General features: G+C 34.5%; 1 protein-coding gene across 2 annotated transcripts in view; it reads right to left on the reverse strand.

Moving 5' to 3' along the window:
- The window catches only part of LOC127868371 (uncharacterized), a 39,525-nt gene extending 19,896 nt beyond the window's left edge, over positions 1-19,629 (reverse strand). For both annotated transcript variants that reach the window (XM_052410087.1, XM_052410086.1), the window contains exons 1-30: positions 19,528-19,629; positions 17,750-17,909; positions 17,468-17,631; positions 16,501-16,648; positions 15,656-15,801; positions 15,401-15,548; positions 15,070-15,236; positions 14,769-14,916; positions 14,455-14,609; positions 13,682-13,769; positions 13,444-13,524; positions 12,806-12,975; positions 12,490-12,670; positions 11,941-12,086; positions 11,274-11,421; positions 10,813-10,985; positions 8,635-8,788; positions 8,383-8,531; positions 7,758-7,905; positions 7,388-7,551; positions 7,099-7,249; positions 6,872-7,008; positions 6,610-6,757; positions 5,840-6,009; positions 5,115-5,265; positions 4,822-4,976; positions 2,701-2,848; positions 1,979-2,145; positions 1,204-1,366; positions 896-1,068 (exon numbers count right to left, since the gene is read on the reverse strand). In XM_052410087.1, the coding sequence (XP_052266047.1) occupies positions 896-1,068; positions 1,204-1,366; positions 1,979-2,145; positions 2,701-2,848; positions 4,822-4,976; positions 5,115-5,265; positions 5,840-6,009; positions 6,610-6,757; positions 6,872-7,008; positions 7,099-7,249; positions 7,388-7,551; positions 7,758-7,905; positions 8,383-8,531; positions 8,635-8,788; positions 10,813-10,985; positions 11,274-11,421; positions 11,941-12,086; positions 12,490-12,670; positions 12,806-12,975; positions 13,444-13,524; positions 13,682-13,769; positions 14,455-14,609; positions 14,769-14,916; positions 15,070-15,236; positions 15,401-15,548; positions 15,656-15,801; positions 16,501-16,648; positions 17,468-17,631; positions 17,750-17,909; positions 19,528-19,588 (4,462 nt within the window). In that variant the 5' untranslated portion in view covers positions 19,589-19,629. The remainder of the gene's footprint in view (positions 1-895; positions 1,069-1,203; positions 1,367-1,978; positions 2,146-2,700; positions 2,849-4,821; positions 4,977-5,114; positions 5,266-5,839; positions 6,010-6,609; positions 6,758-6,871; positions 7,009-7,098; positions 7,250-7,387; positions 7,552-7,757; positions 7,906-8,382; positions 8,532-8,634; positions 8,789-10,812; positions 10,986-11,273; positions 11,422-11,940; positions 12,087-12,489; positions 12,671-12,805; positions 12,976-13,443; positions 13,525-13,681; positions 13,770-14,454; positions 14,610-14,768; positions 14,917-15,069; positions 15,237-15,400; positions 15,549-15,655; positions 15,802-16,500; positions 16,649-17,467; positions 17,632-17,749; positions 17,910-19,527) is intronic.
- Between the last annotated feature and the right edge of the window lie 889 nt (positions 19,630-20,518).

Here is a 20,518-nt window from a genome sequence, read left to right on the forward strand (position 1 = left end):
GTCTTCTTCGTAATTTTACACAAACTGGAAAAGGCTGTTTGTCCAAACTTTTAGGTACTCGTATAAGTTTTTGAAAACGGTATAGAGGCATGTCAAAATTAGTAGCTTTTTTATAAAACGTATATAAAATGGACTATTCGTCATTTTAAAAAATCAAATCAATGAAATATTAATATTGTAGTTGTACATCCAAACTATGCAACCGGCGTTTTACACTAATTCCTATGGGTTTATTATGAGATACATTTCGATAACCAGGAGTTTTTACTACACGATACTTGATTCTGAAATCTCGTAATCAAGAAGGGATTTATCTCAAACTAGTATATTCTTAATTTCATCATACATCAAACAAATTCAAGTTTGATGGCAAATACACCATTAATTAAATTCTTTTCTCGTATAAATGTTTATTTTTGAACTGCATGGTGTGCTATTAAATTACTGATTAATCTGATATGCTTTGGGGGGGGGGGCCAATCTTGATCGTCATGCGTTTAACCGGTTAAAATCCCCAATTACCAATCTTGATCTAGACAAAGCGGGAAATGCAGTGATAATTATTAAGTGATAAGTGTTTCCTGTATTGATCTGCATTGTAGAGTCAATTTGCAAAACGTTACGGCTGGTCCAAAGATGGCAACTTGTCTCATGATACATTTTATGAATTTTAATTATTCATATACTTATATATAAAAGCATACTAGTATTGCTTTTTAACAACATCAAGCAATTGTTTTGTGTGAACAATAATGTCCGATTTTTAAAGTCATATTATCATACAAACTATCAATCACGTTTTTGTTCGAAAATTAGGGGGCACCTTTTATCATATTTGTTTCAAGAAAAAAAATATCGGATATTGGCAGGGTATATCAGTTTACATTAAACTTACTGCAGTTGATCGCCACAGCATTGTTACTGTAGTTGCACGTATTCGACGTCTCAGACCAAGGCTTGGACTGACATTCTTGGAGATCGTTTTCTTTGCCAGAACAGTTCAGTTGTTCAATAACAAAGCTGTACGAGGGACTTCCAAATTTGTTGTTTGGGTAGATAGTTGCATTTCTAAAACGTAAATGTCGCTGTCTTTACTAGTATAAGTATTTTGTTTAACCATATAAAAACGCATAATCGAGTATATCGTGTTGTTAATTGATATCACATAGTATGAAAATATATTTAAAATTGTACTAATCTCACCCGTTTGTCGGGGCACCAACTAGATTACATATGACGTCAGCTTCTTTGGCAGAAAATCCAGTTCCACAAATGGTCCCATATTTAGTTGTGTACGGATCTTGAAACTGAAGTCGAGCCCAACCAAAATATTTATTAACACCCGCTTGAAGTGATGTCTGGGTTCCTGATATGGAAGACAAACAATTGTACAGGCATTCACACACATAAGCGCATATTCGCACGACAGCGAAAGAACGCAGAAACACAAGCGCACAGGCACAGCACATACACACACGCGTCCATGCAATCACACCCCCAACAAACGAACGAACGGATGGACCGACGGACGGACGGACGGACGGACGGACGGACGGACGGACGGACGGACAGTCAGACAGACAGACAGACAGACAGACAGACAGACAGACAGACAGACAGACAGACAGACAGACAGACAGACAGACAGACAGACAGACAGACAGACAGACAGACAGACAGACAGACAGACAGACAGACAGACAGACAGACAGACAGACAGACAGACAGACAGACAGACAGACAGACAGACAGACAGACAGACAGACAGACAGACAGACGGACGGACGGACGGACGGACGGACGGAAAGACAGACAGACAGACAGACAGACAGACAGACAGACAGACGGACGGACGGACGGGCAGACTTACAGACAGACAGACAGACAGACGGACGGACGGACGGACGGACAGACAGACAGGCAGGCAGGCAGGCAGACAGACAGACAGACAGACAGACAGACAAAAATATCTACTCACGGCACTCAACTTCAAGGGGAGCCGAGTAAATGCACGAACCAGCCATCCAGTTATTAGAACTACACTCAGTTATGGTTTCTTCATATCCTGTACACAAAAGTCGCGATATCGTATAGTTGCTAAATGTCATGTTGTTATATGTGAACGTGGATTGAACCTGGCCATATCTGAATCAAATACATGTAAACACGTCAGCAGAAATTCAAAATCGTATGCAATTTTCGACTACTACTAAAAAGTACCCGGTACGTTTAAGTTAACTATTTAATAATCGGGGTACTGAAAATATTCCTTTAATATTAATGTACGTACCGCGGTATATTGTAGTATACTTAAGAGTAATCAGGGAACTTTAAAAATACTACCTGAATAAACAACGACCAATTAAGCGTAATTCAGTCGAAAGCAGCGTTATTGCTACATTCTCTAAAAAAAGTTTGCATTTAGAGGAAATTATTTTAACTAATAAGTATACAACATTTCTTTCTAATTATACATTACGAGGGTGTGAATTATAACCATAGGCTCTTATATACTAAATTAAGTATTGCCATCGTCTTAAAGGGTTCAAAATAAAAAATATGTGCATTGTTCTTGTTGCCAGTTAGTTATTAACTAAATACCAGAAACATATTTATAAAGCATGTTCTTTACTATACCATACTATACTTAACAGTTATTATTTATCTTATTTTCCCATCGCAGTCAAACCACACACTTACGTATATCTGAATCCTGCAGATCTGCATATAATGTTTGCCACATTGCTGTTGGTTGTATCTCGACAAACGGGCCCCCAGGTACCATTGTAAAAAACTTCCACTCGACCTTTGGTTGACGAAGGACCATCCGCAAGTCGCACCATCGTTTCTTAAAGCAAATTGTATACGGCGTGAGGTGTAAGAAAAGTTTCATTATCAGCTGTAATTCGAATTTTATGACTTAATATGCATGTTGATGCATTTATAAGGATATACGATCGTTTCCACTTTACGGTACGTTTCTACTTTGTCGTCAAGGCTCAAACATAACCAAATATCACTGAAGGCAGTTTTTTATTTTTAATGTAGAATATTTTTTTATTGCTGATGAAGTAATTAAGTTGTTCCCTATAAAGAAAAAATATACATTGAAATTGATACAAATATGCACTTTTTAACCGGTGGGTGTGGTAATCAATTATTGTGAAAAAAAGATAACGAAATGTTCTATGTAAACAAACCATTTGGCATATCTCACTTTAATATGATGCATTAAATTGTATTTTGTTAATGATTTTATCCATACTTGTTTACAAATACTGTAAAATTATATATAAATTTTGATTATTTTCCTATATTTAAAACCACACACCTTGAAATGTAATACATGTTAAAGGGGCCTTTTCACAGATTTTGGCATGTTTTGAAGTTTGTCATTAAATGCTTTATATTGATAAATGTAAACATTAAATTTAAAAAGCTCCAGTAAAAATCAAATATAAAATTTAAAAAAAAAAGTACCCCGCAGCAGGGCTCGAACCAGTGACCCCCGGACACCTGATGTAAAAACGCAATAGCCAACTAAGCTATCCTGCCAAGCATACATAAGTCACGTATTTTCTACGTTATATAATCAATTTTCCTAGTTCCACAAATTTAAACGACAATAACAGAACTCTCCAAATTATCCAATCGTTTAGCGATGCAACGCTTAATAATTTTTAGGTTTTAAAATCGTCAAAAGATGCATGTAATGGCTTTATTAGACCATGGCATATGTTCAGTAATAATGTTTCCTCACAAATATCATAACTAAACCAAAAATTTGCGAATCTGAAACAACTTTTTTAAATTTTGTCAATTTACCAACTCGTGAAAAAATCCCTTTAATCAATACATATAGATATTATTTTTAAGTGTGAACAACTGTCGTTAAATCTATAGCCTAGTAAGCAAATAATTATTTTTTTATTTAAAACCGAAAGTAGGATTTCTATACGTATTAAGTTTTAAAGCGCAAAAAAGACGGATTTCTACCATGTAACCACCAGATATATTCTAATTGGCATATATAAAACTAAATCTATAGCCAAGTTAGCAAGTAATTTATTATTTTTTAAACGGTACCGCTTTTAAAACCGAAAGTAGGATTTCTAGACGTATACGCCCATTTCAACAAACGCGATTATTTTTAAGTTTTAAAGCGCAAAAAAAAGGATTGATACCTTGTAACCACCAGATATATTCCAATTGGCATAGATAAAACATGTTTCTTATTTACACTTACATTTGCTTTCATTTCAAGGTGTGCGGCTTTAAGCTCTTTTGAAAAAAAACTAATTGAGAAATGTATATGCTGAATTAAATTTAAAGCACTTTTGTGTACAATATTCAGAAATAAAAATATGTACACGTACAGGGTGCGCAAAACTTGTATACAACACAAAATGTAAACACTCATTGATTGTTCAATGCGCAATATCCATAACGAGCTATTCTGCATTTCCATTTTGTTTTTTAACTTGTGTGATAACATCAAAGGAATATGCTCTCGATTATTCCGTTAAACAGAAAAAGCGTGATCCAGTGTGTATGTATTTTTAACTCATTTAAACACCATACCCGTTTCACACATTGCCGAAATGGCAATGTGTAAAAGATTTTTAACCTTGAAAAAAAATTGAAAGATAATTTACGGAAACACCAATTATATATGTACTATTTTGACAGATAAATGGACGTTACAATAACAACATATAGAAAACAATATAGAATTATGGATATTTTTAAAATAAGATCCTAAAATATCAATATTATTTAAATATACGCAATTACTTTCCGTTAAAATTTATAAATTCTTACGGCAATTGATATGTATCGCCATTTGGCTACCACATGCGTCCAATGTTTTCTCAGTGTATCCAGCACATTGCGAAATGTCATCTTCGACCCCATTACATGAAAACCCGCCATCGATGAGGGTACCGTTGATTGGTTCCAATGACAGTGTTGCGTTTCTGGTTGTTTGAAAATTGTCGAATGTATTTTATGTGCGTACATTTATAAGTGTACACGTATTACTTTTTTCTGAATAGTTTCATTTGATTGCATATACTACCAAACTTTAAAAAGCTAGGATTAAATAGCATGGTTACCTGGTATGCGTGTGTCCTAGCATTCGACATATGACGTACGCATCATTTGAACTGAAGCCGTCCGAGCATACTGGCAGCCATGTTTTGTTAAAATTAACTTCTAGTTTTCCAGATAGAAAACTTGTGCCTTTAGTGAGCTGAATTGGTGTCTCTATTACACAAATAAAGAATATTTATACTTAATTGTCAATTGCGGATAACGTTTATGCAGCACAGCCGTCACGTTTTAAATTTGAAAGTCTGTTGTATATTTACCAAAAAATATAATCCTGAACTATCTTTTGTATTTTTATAAACAAAGCATATATTACATGTCTCAGTAAGTGAGAGACAAAACCTCAAATCCAAAGATTAATAAGTAACTATCTAAAGATGTTTTTCAATAATCTTTAATAATCAGTTGAACTATTTGAGTCAAAATACACCACAGCTACATTTGCAACGACTTCAATATAATAAACTGTTTTACTTATAACGTGTTCATTTTGTTACTATTATAATCCTCGACACGAATATAGAAGGTTCATTTACAGACTGATCTCAAATCGCAATTCCGGATTCTTCATGCGTAACATAAGAAAATGACCCTTAACTGAACAAGCCGTTTACTCACTACTAAACATAACTTATTATTTTGATGCATACGTTTAACAAAGGAAACATAATGAACCCTTGTAATGTTAGTATATTTGGTTTATGAAACACACTAGGCCACCAATACTCACGACAACTGATCCCATGTGTTGAGTAGGTTCCCGTTGATCCAGAATATACTGTGCTCTCCAGACATTCAACAATGTCAGTTTCATTTCCAAAACACTTTAAATTCTGTAACCGTGCAACCCGGTATTGTGTTTTCTGACGGAGATAGTCCATTGACGATGGTTGGTAGTTGCTAAATATAAAGATAATTGTTACTGTACATAAGTTTTCAAGCAGCAATTGTGACTTGTATATACATGCTTTATTATGTATATGTTTTGATTGCTACTTTTATTTCATATGCATGCATAATATTAAGTACATAGAGAATATTATGTGAGTTTTGGATAAAGATCAAGTTTATCATGCGAGGCTTAGAACCGATGTAGCGCGAGGCTTGCCGAGCGCTAACATGGTTCGTGCCGAGCATGATAAACTTGATCTTTATCCAAAACTCACATAACATTCTATTTATCCTATTATTTCCTCACAATTTTCCAATAATAACTGTCAAATATGACATTTTTTGACGATTTAGTTTTTCCGTAGGTGACAAAAACAGATTCTCCAATTTTTGGAAAAACCCAAATCTGATCTAAAAATAGCGATAGCAATAAGGTCATGTTTATACGATCGTTGTTATACTATCGATTTTCATCTGGTAATAGGATAAAATACATTCTCTGTATTCTACGTAAATCCCATATAAACTCGCGAATACTTGGGTATTATAAAATAAATAACAACAATCATATTCAGAAACCTCGTGTAATATACAATAATGCAATTTTACCTCGTTAGATTGAAGCCAAGAAGTCTACAAACAGTCCTTACAGTTTGTTCGTCATCAAAACCGTTTACTGTGCTCTCATATTCACCGAGTTGAACCAATAATTGCCCCATGTACCTTGTTCTACCATTTTGTAGTTGTAACGAAGTCGCTGTTAAAAATAAGACTTTCGTTACAATAACAGTTTGCAATATAAACTGACTTTGGTCAAGCAGGAAGATAGTAATTATACTAGAACACAGCCATAAGTAAACTTAATACTTACGACACGAAATTGACAGAATTGAAGCGCAATTTGTCTCGTTGATTCCTTCACATTTGGAAATATCGTCTGCACTTCCGCCGCATGTAAGTAGCAGATTGGATATGTTGCGCGTGGTCATATTGCTAGCATGAGCTTGTCTGTAACACAAATCAAAATATTAAAATGCATTTCAATTAGCGCAAGATTTCACAACGCACGTTCATGTATAATAATAGAAATAAATATACCTGTAATTGTAACCCAACATTCTGCAGAATATCTGTGCATTCACAACGTTGCGTGAAGGGTCGGAACATACGTTTGACCATGTCTTGTTAATGTAGACCTCCACAATTCCTGTATAAATATTTATTCCATCTCGGAGACGAACAGGTGTATCTAACATAGATTGAGATTCGAGTTTTGTCAATGTTTCTCTTAACGCAAAGCAATACACAAATCATTATAAACATAAAAATCGCGTCCGATATTCTTGACAAGCATAACTTTATCGTAAAAAGAATAACGGCTTCTTACTGCATCTTAGAAAAGCTGGATTCTTGCAATTTGAATTTGAAAACCAGTCCGATGATGGACACATTTGATAATCGTCCTCAATACCCGTGCACTGGATATTGTCAACAACTGAACCGGACGCAACCCCAGCCTTGAAATACGGTTGATCAACTAATGTATAATCCCTTTAATGTAAATAAAGTAATGCAGTAATACATCACATGTATAGAAAGTACAGTCGCATTGCATAGACAAATCGTACCTTATCAATTAAACAAACACTTCTATGCAGCATACAATTATAAGTATAACCGAATAAAGCTTTGATTTTGAAACGGTTTGAGAGAATCAAATGACCTATCTTATTTTCAACTATTTAGAAAATACAAACCTGGTGATGTTGAACAGCATTTTGCACATGACAGCCTGGGTCTCAGCAGTTAAATTATCAGCACACATATTACCTCTGCGTCCGTTCTTCTGCACATTTACAAATCCCGAATGCGGATTTGAGCCGCCATAAAGATATATAGGGGACACTGAAAATATTAAAGTAACGTGTTATCTTTAGAATGATGAAATAATAAAATAATGAAGCGATTTTTCATATCTTATTTAACAACAAGGAATATAACAACACAATCATTTAACGAATATTTTAAATTGCAATTTAAAGCATAAAACAGCATCTGCTATAATTTGCAAAACGCATAAAGCAGAAAGCAGTGATATTTTAAACATACAAAAAAATTGTGAGTGCATCGTTGTAGCAACTATATGATCCCCAGTCCGAGAAAGGAAAAAGCGAGATGTAAGACATCGCAAGTTTGTAAGCAAGGAGTTGGAATAACCATAATTGGTTGTAAGTTTTCAAATTTAATTAGCAAATATGAATTTGACATTGGCATAATGTACATCATATTTTATTGGTGGCAATATAGGGTAAAAAGGCGCATACCAACAATTGGCATAAATTGAATATAGCAAAACAAAAAAGAAAGATAATTGACACATACAGCAATTGATTGTGAGTTTATAGCTGTTGCAATAAGTGTATCCCCAGTCTGATGAAGGACACAAAGAGATGTCAGATTCATTTCCAGCGCAACGCAGGTTTTCCAGCAAGGAGTTGGAATAATACGAGTTGTCTGAGTACGATGCATCTCTGCAAAGTAAAACAAAGAAACGATATGAGACTAATAAATATTTGAACGGATTTGTTTCATGACGTAATTAACAAATAATACAATGACCGAAATATACAATACCTTGAAAAATTATATCCTAGTAAACGGCAAAGTACGTCTGTGCTGATCTTTCCATTATAACCATTGTAACAAATTGGTTTCCAGTCATTTTTAAAGTGCAACTCAACCCGCCCGTCGAACGGTGTTTTGCCTCCCAGAAGACGAATTGGTGTTTCTGTAAATAAGAACATGCAATCAGAACGTGTATGTTCATTATGACCCGACATCTATGTGTGCTACGAAAATAGTCCACCTGCACATGAACGTTTAAGGATAAATGTACGATAAAAAAGTATGTGAACATACATATATAGTGTTCCGTGCACGTGTTAAAACGCGATTTAAAATCGACCATTATCCTTTGATATGTTGCGTCAAGGTGATATCCATGTACAAGCGCGTTTATATCACTACAACGGACACAAGATTACAAGGGCGAAAACATGACAAGATTTAATGTCAACTAAGAAACGTAAACAATTAAAACAGGGATAAGCCAAGGCCCTAATACATTCATGTATTAAAACAATCTCTTGCACGACGGTTACATTACATTCACCTCTGTGTTGGGCTCAGAACGGACTATTGTTATGAAAGCGTCTCATTTATGTCATGATCATTCCAAGCGTTCATCATTGAGGTTACAGAATACTAAACAATCTCTTGCACAACGGTTACATTGCATTCACTGCATTAAAGAAAACCATCTCATACCATGATATCTTATATCAGTCTTAATTCATTATTATAAAATTGATATGTATTTTTATGTTAGAAACCAACATACATACACACGTCGAAGCAATTCCTAACGTCACTCAAAAAAAAATATGTTCAATTGTTTACATTTGTGAAGTGTGTGGAATGATTCCATCTGCGTAAATGGGCAATAAATTAGTTCCAAAGAGTTGCATTAAAACTCGCAAGTTTTTGCACGATTTATCGTACATTTAAAAGTCATATTTCTTAATTTAATGCATGCGATCTTAAATATCCAATCAAATATACGTTGAATGCGTTTGTTCGGTTTTATCTATTTTATAGACAAAATGGAGGGCTGAGCCTTTCGCAGAGTTGTATGTGAGAGCAAGGGACGACAACTCTGCGTGGAGATTGGTATTAAAATGTAAACCACAAAACTGATTCCGTTATAAATATATTGGGAGGGGTCAATCCGAAAGAACCTAAATATAGAAATTGCGTTGTCACATTTGTTGATGTATAAATAATGAGAGTGTATATGTTAGCCACACTAACTTAGTCACTATAAAGGTAACATAATCGTACAAGTTTAGTAAACGCCTTATTTTCACAATATTAAATGGATCAATTTGAACATAATGACATGTTAGCTTTTCCAGTGTTTCGGGGCATTGATATAAATAACACGGTAACGTGATACAACTGTTTAACAATTACTTTAGTTCAACTGATCAAGAAAACAATAGCACCGTCTACCGTCTTAGTGAACTGAGCAATAGCCAATATCCTGTATGACAGTACTCTAAATGTTTTGTTACACAATTATTTCATCACTGAAACAAGTAATGCTGTCTTGAACCAATCATAACTAAAACATAGTTCAAAACCTTTACCTAAGCTAAACTAACAATAAGGGCAACAACTCAACTTACAGAACAGTCAATGCATGCTAAAGTAACTAAAATAAGTTGTGTACTTTTGTAAGGGCGTAAGCGAAATGTTCTAATACTATCTTGAGATATGAAAAGTCCTATATCTTTACACTTTTGAATGGAATCAAAAGTTAGCATCGTTTAACCTTTTTTTCTGCGTCTGAGTTATAGAAAGATTGACATTGACCTTGATCCAAATCATGACAAGTAGCAAGAGGTCACAGGATAAGGAATTATGCTGTACTGTTTATTAAGAAATCGCAGACGCGGACGCAGTCGCAGACATCATGGCGTCTACAAAGCTAGATATTCGAAATGGAAAGTCGTCCTTTAAAACCACTTAACGCGTACATCCTTATGTTTATTGATGTCTATCAATTCACAGCAAAATTTACTAGAGATGCATAAAGGAAACACATATGAATATGCAATACAATGAAAAATGTATGGTCGTATTATCGGCACTAAAACGCAAAAATTCGCGTTCAAGTTCACATTAGCTTCATTATGCAGTGAACAACAGTACATTATAAGGTTAACAATAGTACATTGTATATTTACGCACCGAGTACTCGACATAAAACGGTTGCTACGTTTCCGTCTTCGCAAGATGTTTCATTCCATGGGGAACTTTGACACTCTCCTATATCGTGCTCGCTCGATTCGCAAGATACGTTGTTAAGAAGGTACTCATGCGCACCAAACCCGAAAGGAGAATCGTCGAGCACTGACGCATTCCTGCAAATCTAAGCGCTTTTCACCACATTCATCCTTACTCTTGTCTTAAATGTGTTGCCGTCAATTTATGTTTCGGAGGTTATAAACTCGTTAAGTAACAAGATAATAATATTACTGTCTGAATCAATGTTAGTATTATTATTTCTGGAAAGAAAATGGCAAAAATATTCTACATTACGCAGCTGAGTTATTGCCTTGTTGGTGTTCTATGATCGTTGAGTACTACATAGACACTTACTGATTTAAAAACTTAAAAGCATGACAACAAGGTTATATTTTAAAGCAAACCAAAGTCGTATGCCAGCTTTTCTGCATACGACATCAGCCTCTGCGACGTTAAAACCGTCAGCACAAACGGTTCCCCATCTTCCCCGATGCAGCACCTCCACTCGACCGGATCTCTCATTGCTGCCGTTCACGAGGCGGATACTGCTATCTGCAATAAGCTAAGTGCTTTGTGATCCACGTAAATGATAGATGAGGAATCTGTGATGTGTTTGCCTTACGTTTTTGAATGTTTAAACAGTTCATATTACGACGTCAAATCACAGAGGAGTGTTTAAATTTTCAAACAGAAAGCTGTCTGATTATATATTCACATCTCACCTTCTACAAAAATGACCTAATCCGATCGGTTTAGAGCGGTCACGTGCCCATGGAGTATTTTCCATACACCCCGAATAATTTCCATATCCACCGTGTAATCAATTAGTCGGTTGAGATATTATTGTTACACCGTTTTCGCTCTTGTATAGTATGCAATTACTGAGGGTGTATATCCCATACACCGTCAGTTACTAACGGTGTAACTTATAATATCTATTATAATTTGTTATTACGTATTTTGTAGATGCTATGAATATTATGATTGAAGCAATTAATTAGGATATTATGTATGTTATGATCAATTATTGATAAAAGTTTTTTTTTAAATGAACATGTACATCTTACTTACTACATACGATTGCTGCCTGTGGGCATGAATCCACAACACCCCACACACCAGATCGACAATCGGATACGTCTGATACAGAACTGCTGCATGCGAGGTTTGGAATGACCTTGACACTTCGGGTTGCATATGAGGCCACCAAGTAGCCACTGTGATACAATTGATACTCTTGTCCCATATAACAATATTGACATTTAATCAAATAATGATGTTATCTTTTGGAATATTTAAACATGCGTACAACATAAAATCATGCTGCATTAGTATAGCGCAGTAAACATGTGCTGAATTTCGGAGACACAAAACGCATTATCAGCAGATCTTTCAATAATACATGGATCATATCAGAGTAAAACACGTAAATATACAACGCATATTAATATTAACAATATAATACATGCCCCAAGCCTTGCAATCAAATACTTCATAAGGCCGAGCATACAAAACGAATAGTCCTGTTTATATTCGTTTGTAATTGTGGATATATTCCTGTAAGGGATTTTTTAATAAAAAAAGAATTTCAAATGCATTCAAAATATAAGAAGTATACACCTTTGGTTGAATCCCATATGCCTACAGAGAAGATTAATGTCCGTCGATGTTATATCGTAGTAATTGCCAGAACTATATCGTATACGGTTACAGATACCAAGCCAAGTTCCGTTGTACAAGACCTCTACTCGCCCAGCTTTGATTGAAGGTCCATCCACAACTCTGACAGTAGAATTAATTCCTGAAATAGCATTACAAAATTAATGCGAGCATGTCTGTATTAGCAATACATATAGTCTAAGACAAGTAGGACATATTGACTAGAGATATAACTCAAAAGAAACAAAAAATAATCGAATATTGTAGTATCACTTACCGCAATTAATCGCCGCACGGTCGTTGTAATAACACGAAGTTGCTGTCCAGTGTGTGTCAGGAGTGCAGTCGGTAATATCTGTTTCGTTTCCAGAGCACCCGAAGCCACTAATTGTTGGAAATCTTCCGCTCGAATCGTAATGGTTGAAAGCATGATGTATTGTAGGGTATCTGGAGGAGAACGGCAGTTAAAGGCAAACTAATCAAGAGATTCTAGAATTATTATCTGTAATATGCTATTGAGATTAAAGATCTGTAACATGTTCGATTTTCAATTATATTTGCTTTGTTGTGCCTTTATATAAATAATTACGTGATAAAAACTGTATGAAAGTAAAAGTAAACGTGAAGTGTCTATATAGTTAGAATTGAACATCACTGTAAACCGAACGAACTTCAAGTTCTTAATGGTTTTACCATAATTTCTTCCGTCCGCGGACAATAAAGATCTTATATTATGTACATTATAGTTTTATCAAATTTTGATACTTACAGTTTTGTTCCATGAAAGTAAAATCAATTTAATCTTTTTTTCCTATAATTTGATTGATATCCCAGGGATTTATCAAAATGACAACAATAGTTTAATTCAATGATGATAACCAACTAGCTTAAATAAATCGTAAACCTAAGGCTTACATAGTTGGATGCCCAAACATTCTGCACATCACTATTGCGTCCTTTGTTGTCAGATGATTATAGCAGATTTCTTTCCAATCGCTGAAATATAACAAAATCGTCATAAACAATTTAAATACTGAAATTCATTGAACCATACATTATTATAAATGTTATTGGTTCAATCTCTAACAGTTCAACACGTTATATTCATATATTTTAATACGTTTTAAAGAATATAAAATGTATCCGTCAATACCCGTTGGCAGAGTTTTCTCTTTGGTAAATTTCAATTCTTCCATTAAACATGGCTGTTCCTTGGAGAAGTCGGATCGGTGTTATAGAGTCTAAAACACGAAATCAAAATTTGTAAAGAACTGAAGATAACTTCTCTCCTTGACTTGCAATTTACACAATTATTAAAATCATAAATGCGTAAGGTTCTTAAAGTGTTTAAACTGTAGAGTACGCCTGGATATTTATGATTTAAGATTCCTAACAGCGTTGCTGAGAAATCTTACGCGTCATCAACGACTTTACTTGTTAACTCTGTGGTGGTGTGGATTGTTTAACATTTTCAAGCCGGGTATACATTTCGATAAGCCTATGTTATCTTATTTCTAATAGTAACTATATTGAATATAAGAATTAGTTTTAAATAATAGTATTGGATTGCAATACATCATGTGTACTGGGAACTAACTACATTGTTATTCGTAATTTGCATGAGATTTTTAGCAGAATGTATTTGTGTAATTCGTTTTTAAAGTAGCCTTATGTCGATGCCATGTAAAGTCCATATTTTGTGCGTTTCATTTTTTTAGACTTGAATATGAAACATATTTAATAAAACATGTAAACTTGTTCTACGAATAAACAAAACAAATAAATTCATTATGGGAACAAATGCCAAATTATTCACAACGTTGATAAAAGCAATTGAATCCAACCGAAATTTATTTCAATCCTTTAATCTGTTACTACCATTTGAAGCCTTTGTTATATACTTCATCACAACCATGTGTATCTTACAACAGTTGAATCCAGCGCTAGTCCCGTTGGAACACGACGGGATAAACTCGTTTGGGTTGCAGTGGACAATATCTGTTTCATTCCCATTGCAGTCGAAGCCATGCGTTTTCATGACGCCACTTCCAAATCGTCCATCATCGTAAAGGGAAATATTTCTGAAAGTTTTTATCAGCTTAAAACATGTTGACATGAGTAAGAGTTATGTTCCTAAACCATACGAGATTTGTTGTCAGTATGGCATTTACTATTCAGATACATTATATAATAATCAATGCATTCATGTAAGGTAATATGATAGATAACCAAGTTTATACCCTCCTTCAAATCCTAGCATCTTGCACACCACCATAGCAGTCTTGTTGTCTACCAGGTCAGAACATACCGTTTCCCAACCAGATCCAGTCAGAATTTCCAGCCGACCCGAAAACTTTGTTGGGCCATTTACTAAACGAACTTCAGATTCTTAAAATGAATTGACATAATTTTTAATGCAGTCCTTTTTCCATGCAATAAAATACTGAATATGTATCACATTTTTTTATATTATAACATAGTTGCATAAACACTTATAACTAATAATAAAATGATGCATGATAAGTTAATGTGAACGCATACTGCATTCCACCGATGCATCTTCGTTATGACCGCAGTTGTTTGGTGACAGCCATTCGCTTGATTTACAATCAGAAATGTCTTCTTCGGTACCAAGGCAACGAAGCTCGTCAATTGTAACGGACCCAGTTCCGGCTCCGAAATATGCACCCCCATAAGCTTTTGCTTCTCTGAGAAATAAATAATCAATTGAAAGGATTAACACTAATACTAATATTAATTGTCGAGCCATTACAATAATATAAACCTTTAATGAATACATAGTTGCTATTCAAGCCACGAGTAAATACAAATGATTAGCTGTTATAGGATTACTAATTACGCATGCGCATACTTATCACTGAAACCCAACATCCTGCAGATGACTTTTGCTTCAAGGTCATCGAAGCCGTCATCGCATATCGTCCCCCACTGACCCCGGTACTCCACCTCGACACGTCCTGATTGGGCACTGGTTCCGTTCACTAGCCGAATTGGAGTACCTAAATAAAAAAATAATACAGAGGAATTAACAACATTACACAATTACCGTCAGTAGTAACAAACGAATATTCGCACAAAGTGTGTAGATATAACGAAAAAAACTTACGGCAATTAACAAAAGCGGCATATGGCTGTGAGCAGGTAATATTTATCTCCTGACACATCGATACATCTATTTCATATCCTTCACATGTGTATGCGGAAGGTAAAAAGTTGTATCTTGCTATGTTGGATGTTTTTAACTCTGCGCCGCTAAATGTAAACATTATTCATATATTTAAACAAAATCATTATAGTAGATATAACTGAAACGCTTTAAGCTAATTAAAGAAAACATGCGCCATTGACTGCAAATTAATAAGTATTTAGAAAACACTGTTCGCTCGTTTAGAAATCTCATAAAGAATACATCATAAAATATGCCTCCTATGCGGATCAGCTGACGACCAAGAGAAAGGTGATCTTTTAGCAACCTTTTCGTGAAAAAATCTTAGTCCTGCTTTATCTTTAAAATCTTTAAAATGAAAGTTAAATTAGCTGTTTCAGTCACGCGAATTTCGATATTTTACAATTAAAACACACTATGTTAAATAAATGGATATATAAGAACACCCAAATCGTAGACTTATACATGCATATGAATGATGTGCCTAATATTTTGTAGAAAATAATATAGATGGTAATTGCAATCATTATTAACTTCAACACAAAAACCACACACGATGCGATGCCGTTTCAAAGGAAAATCGTGTTAAGACATAAATAGCTTTTAAAAAGGCCAGATTAGTGCAAATAAGTGAACAAGCAGACAGATATCAGATCTTTATCACCACCCTGCACATATGTAACTTGCATACATGATATTGTATATGCGTTTATTAAGTAATCTAACAGCTACGTCAATTATCACGAGAATAACAACATCTATCAGTTCATCTAAAAGGTCCATACTTAAAGCTGAATCCGATCATGCCACAGACGACCCTGGCTTCTGATATGGTGAAATTGTCGGCACATATTGGTTCCCAGCTTCCAAAAATGTTCACCTCCACCTGACCGTCGTGTGTGGTAGAACCAGATGCCAATCGCAATTTCGTGTCTTATAAACATACACGTATACGATTTTACATTTTTATAAATACATGTAAACTGTTAACGGATATTAGCGGAATTCATGGAATAACATTTTATTATGGTAGAAATTGCCTTTATGACGTTAAAGCAAAGAATACAATTGTATCGCTATGTAAGAGATATACGAGATTTCAAAAATATGGAGGCAAAACTTTAAACATGATTAAATGGATATTTAATTATTTCTTGCACCGTAGCTGACTTAAACTATTTTTGTCTTTGATAACTTTCAATAGTGTATGTAAATTAAAGAGAAATATAATTAACCATATTTATTTATTTCATTTAATATCTTATTTTTAATTTCGGTTGATTTTTTATTTCATTTGTACTATGTATGAATGCAAATCTTTCCAGTCCTCCAAATTGTTTTAAACATATTTTGAATACAGATTAACATATTTCTGCTGTTTAATTATGGATTAAAAATAGCATCGTAGAAAGTCGAAATTGTATCGAAGTAACTAAATGATACGTAGCACAAATACATTATTTTAAGTACTAATTGTTATAGTTATAGTGTTGTCCGAAAGGTGGCGAGAAATCTCAGCCCCCCCCCCCATATTTTATTAACATCATGTATTACTTATACTATATTTTGTAACTTAAAAGAGAATAGTTTTTTTTACAGACGTGACTCACTGCCTGGTATGTGTTAATATCACAGTGCATCCAATACATATTTATTGCTTAATATATCAATGTGCATGTAACATATTTTGCGGTATATTACATTTTTTTATTATACCTCACATACGCAATATGCAATATGGAGCATACGTACGACAATTCACCCCGATGTCTTCGGAGTGTTCGCAGTCAGAGACACCCCAAGATTCATGGCTACACTGAGATATGTCTGATTCATTTCCATGGCAATTTAAACTATCCAGCATGATCAATCCTGATCCCGGACCGTAAACATTTGGTTGGACAACTTCAGCATACCTTCAAAATAGATGCTATGTAAAACATTAGGTAAACAAAATGTTAACGAAACTTACAAGTATATATTCTCAAAATATGTTAGCCAGTACGGTACACACACAGCTTAATCACATCTTACTTGGTGTCCGTAAATCCGAGCATCCTGCAGACGACGTTTGCGCTGTTGACTGTGAACTCGTCATCACACACTGTCCCCCATGTTCCGTTGTGCTCCACCTCCAAGCGACCAGAGAACGGCGTCTTGCCACCAACAAGGCGGATACTTGTAACCTCCGCATCTTGCGTATTATTATATGATTGCAATAAGAAATATTGTCTGTACAAGTGCAACGGTGTAGCGTAATTTTCAAAAGTCAATAAAAACCGGTTCTGGACCCGTGTTCACCAACAAATACATAGATTTTATTCTTCAAATAAAGAATATTTTTAATTAGATAACTGTAATATTTTTAAAGTATAAATCAGTCCAATATGACATGGAATTTAACACTGCTAAATACACGGTTTTTCACTTAGTTCGATTTTTTTGTGATTTAAGCCATCAGTTGTAGCCTGTACATACTCATACACTTACCATATCTTTTTAGTTCTATGTCTAGTCCTAATTGTAAAGTCTAAATGTCGAATTTGTCACCCCTGTCATTTTCGGATTTTAGTTTTGATATCATATTGCTTGCTGTATTTAAAAGGACAAAAATGTCGGAAAAAAGAGATCCCAAAAATGAGAAAATTTCCTAAAGGGTGAGACAACACCTGACAGTACTGTTATTTGATACTGCTAATTAAATAGGGCAACGTTGTTTGTTTTTTTAAAAAAACAGGGATAATTTTTACTCTTCCATTAGAATTCTCCTATAGTGCATTTATACAAAAAAACTGTTATGTATACAGTTACAATATTGTGAGACAATCAGTTCATCCAAAGCGTTGCTCTTCTAAAATAAGGTTTAAAGTGTACAATTATCTTGAAAACATGTGATTAAGCTGATCTGCAAACGCATTGGTCCAAACCGACTGCGTGATGATACTTGATATGCTTTAATCATCTAAATAAATGTGAATCAAGTTACCATAGGAATATCGTGTTCCTTTGTATGACAAATAACCTTTTTGAGATATACTTAACCCTTTCCCCCCATAAGAGCAAAGTGAAAAGGGATTTTGCAACAACCATAAAACCAGAACAGCCTGCGAGTAACTCGAACTCTGTTCAGGTTGTATGCTGTTTGCTGCTCATCAGTATCTAAAACTTGGAATTGAAGCCTTTAAAACTTGAATGTAGTAAGAAAGGTCTTCAATTAAATGAAACTTTTTAAGGGATTACAAACAGGTCAAAATACGTATCTAAGAGGTAAAGAATTTAATGAAAGAGCATTCGCATAACTATATCAAAACTGTTTAGCGTTAAATGAATTTACAACAATAAGTATAAGTACATTTCTTGAAAGAAAAATACTCTGTGGGAACATTATCTATTCCTAATATTACTGTATGTGTAGAGTAATATACACTGGAAGGAAAAGATGGTAAATAAACACAAACTGTCCGCAGTAACAAATCGAGGACATCTACATAGTCGAGATTATTTCTTTGTGAAGAAAAAAAGCGGAATAGTAATTATTTTTTTTATTTAGATCACTGGAATTTATCACTAAAAAAACAGTATATTTTCATTCAATTTCGGTATAAGAAGTAATCATTTCCATTATATTGAAATACCTATGCTTATGGCAACAAATTAGTATACATTACATCATTGTATACGAATTCTTATGTTGTCTGAAATGAACACGTTCACTTTTATTCTGTGTATATTTAAGTTTTCTTGCAAGAGATAATTATGCTTTGATAGCATCTTATTTTTAGAAATTTAACTCGAATAAAAAAATTCATTACCTGCTGACAAAGAAAACGCCCAAAGTGCGCACAGTAAAATCGACAACTCAAAGCTTGCCATCACTGCTGCATTTCCAATGGCATAATAAAACGAGTTATGTGTCTCGTATTTATATATATACGATATACAAAGATCTCAGTCGTCATTTCGACTTTACATGACTACTTCCTGATTTGTTAACAAACCAATCATTGCATCGCACAATGTTTTTTAGCCTTCAAAAAACATTTAAAAAAAACTCCCGATATCGCTCCGTACTTGCAAAAGCGGATTTATGATTACTGTCTGTTAGCTTACGTATGTGTAAAACAGGATGTAACCATATAACAGTGTATTAATGTAGCAGGGTTCGGTATAAGTAGAACTTATACTGCCTTGCTATATGAGCTAGCTTTTATAGCGACGCGGGAGAGTGTTTGCCTCATTTGGAACCGGGAGGTCCCGGGTTCGATCCTCATGTTGGTGGGTGATTTTTCTGGTCGGGTTACATTAAATAAACTGATCACGTATAAATTGACTCAGTAACGTGCGTATACATTTAAAGGGGCCTTTTCACAGATTTTGGGCAAGTATTGAAGCTTGTCATTAAATGCTTTATATTGATACATTTTAACATTGGACCTAAAAATCTCCATTAAAAAATAATACAATTTAAAAAAAGAAAAAAAATTAACCCTCAACTGGGCTCGAACCACTGACACCTGGAGCCCTGGAGTAAAAAGTCTTCCGCTTAGACCACTCAACCATCCGTGCTCATGCTATAAGCGGATGTATTTTTACTTATATAAGCAATTCTCTCCTCGTAGTTTCCCAAAATATCACGAAAACAACAGAACTTGCCAAATAATTCAATCGTTTCGCGTTGCAACGCTTTATAATGTTCAGGTATTCAAATCGTCAAAAGATGCATATAATTGATATTTTAGAGCATTGTAAATGTTCAGTATTACTATTTCCTCACTAATATCATAACTAAAACGAAAATGTGTG

The sequence above is a fragment of the Dreissena polymorpha genome, chromosome 2 (assembly GCF_020536995.1).
Source record: "Dreissena polymorpha isolate Duluth1 chromosome 2, UMN_Dpol_1.0, whole genome shotgun sequence".
NCBI classification, from domain to species: Eukaryota; Metazoa; Mollusca; class Bivalvia; order Myida; family Dreissenidae; genus Dreissena; species Dreissena polymorpha.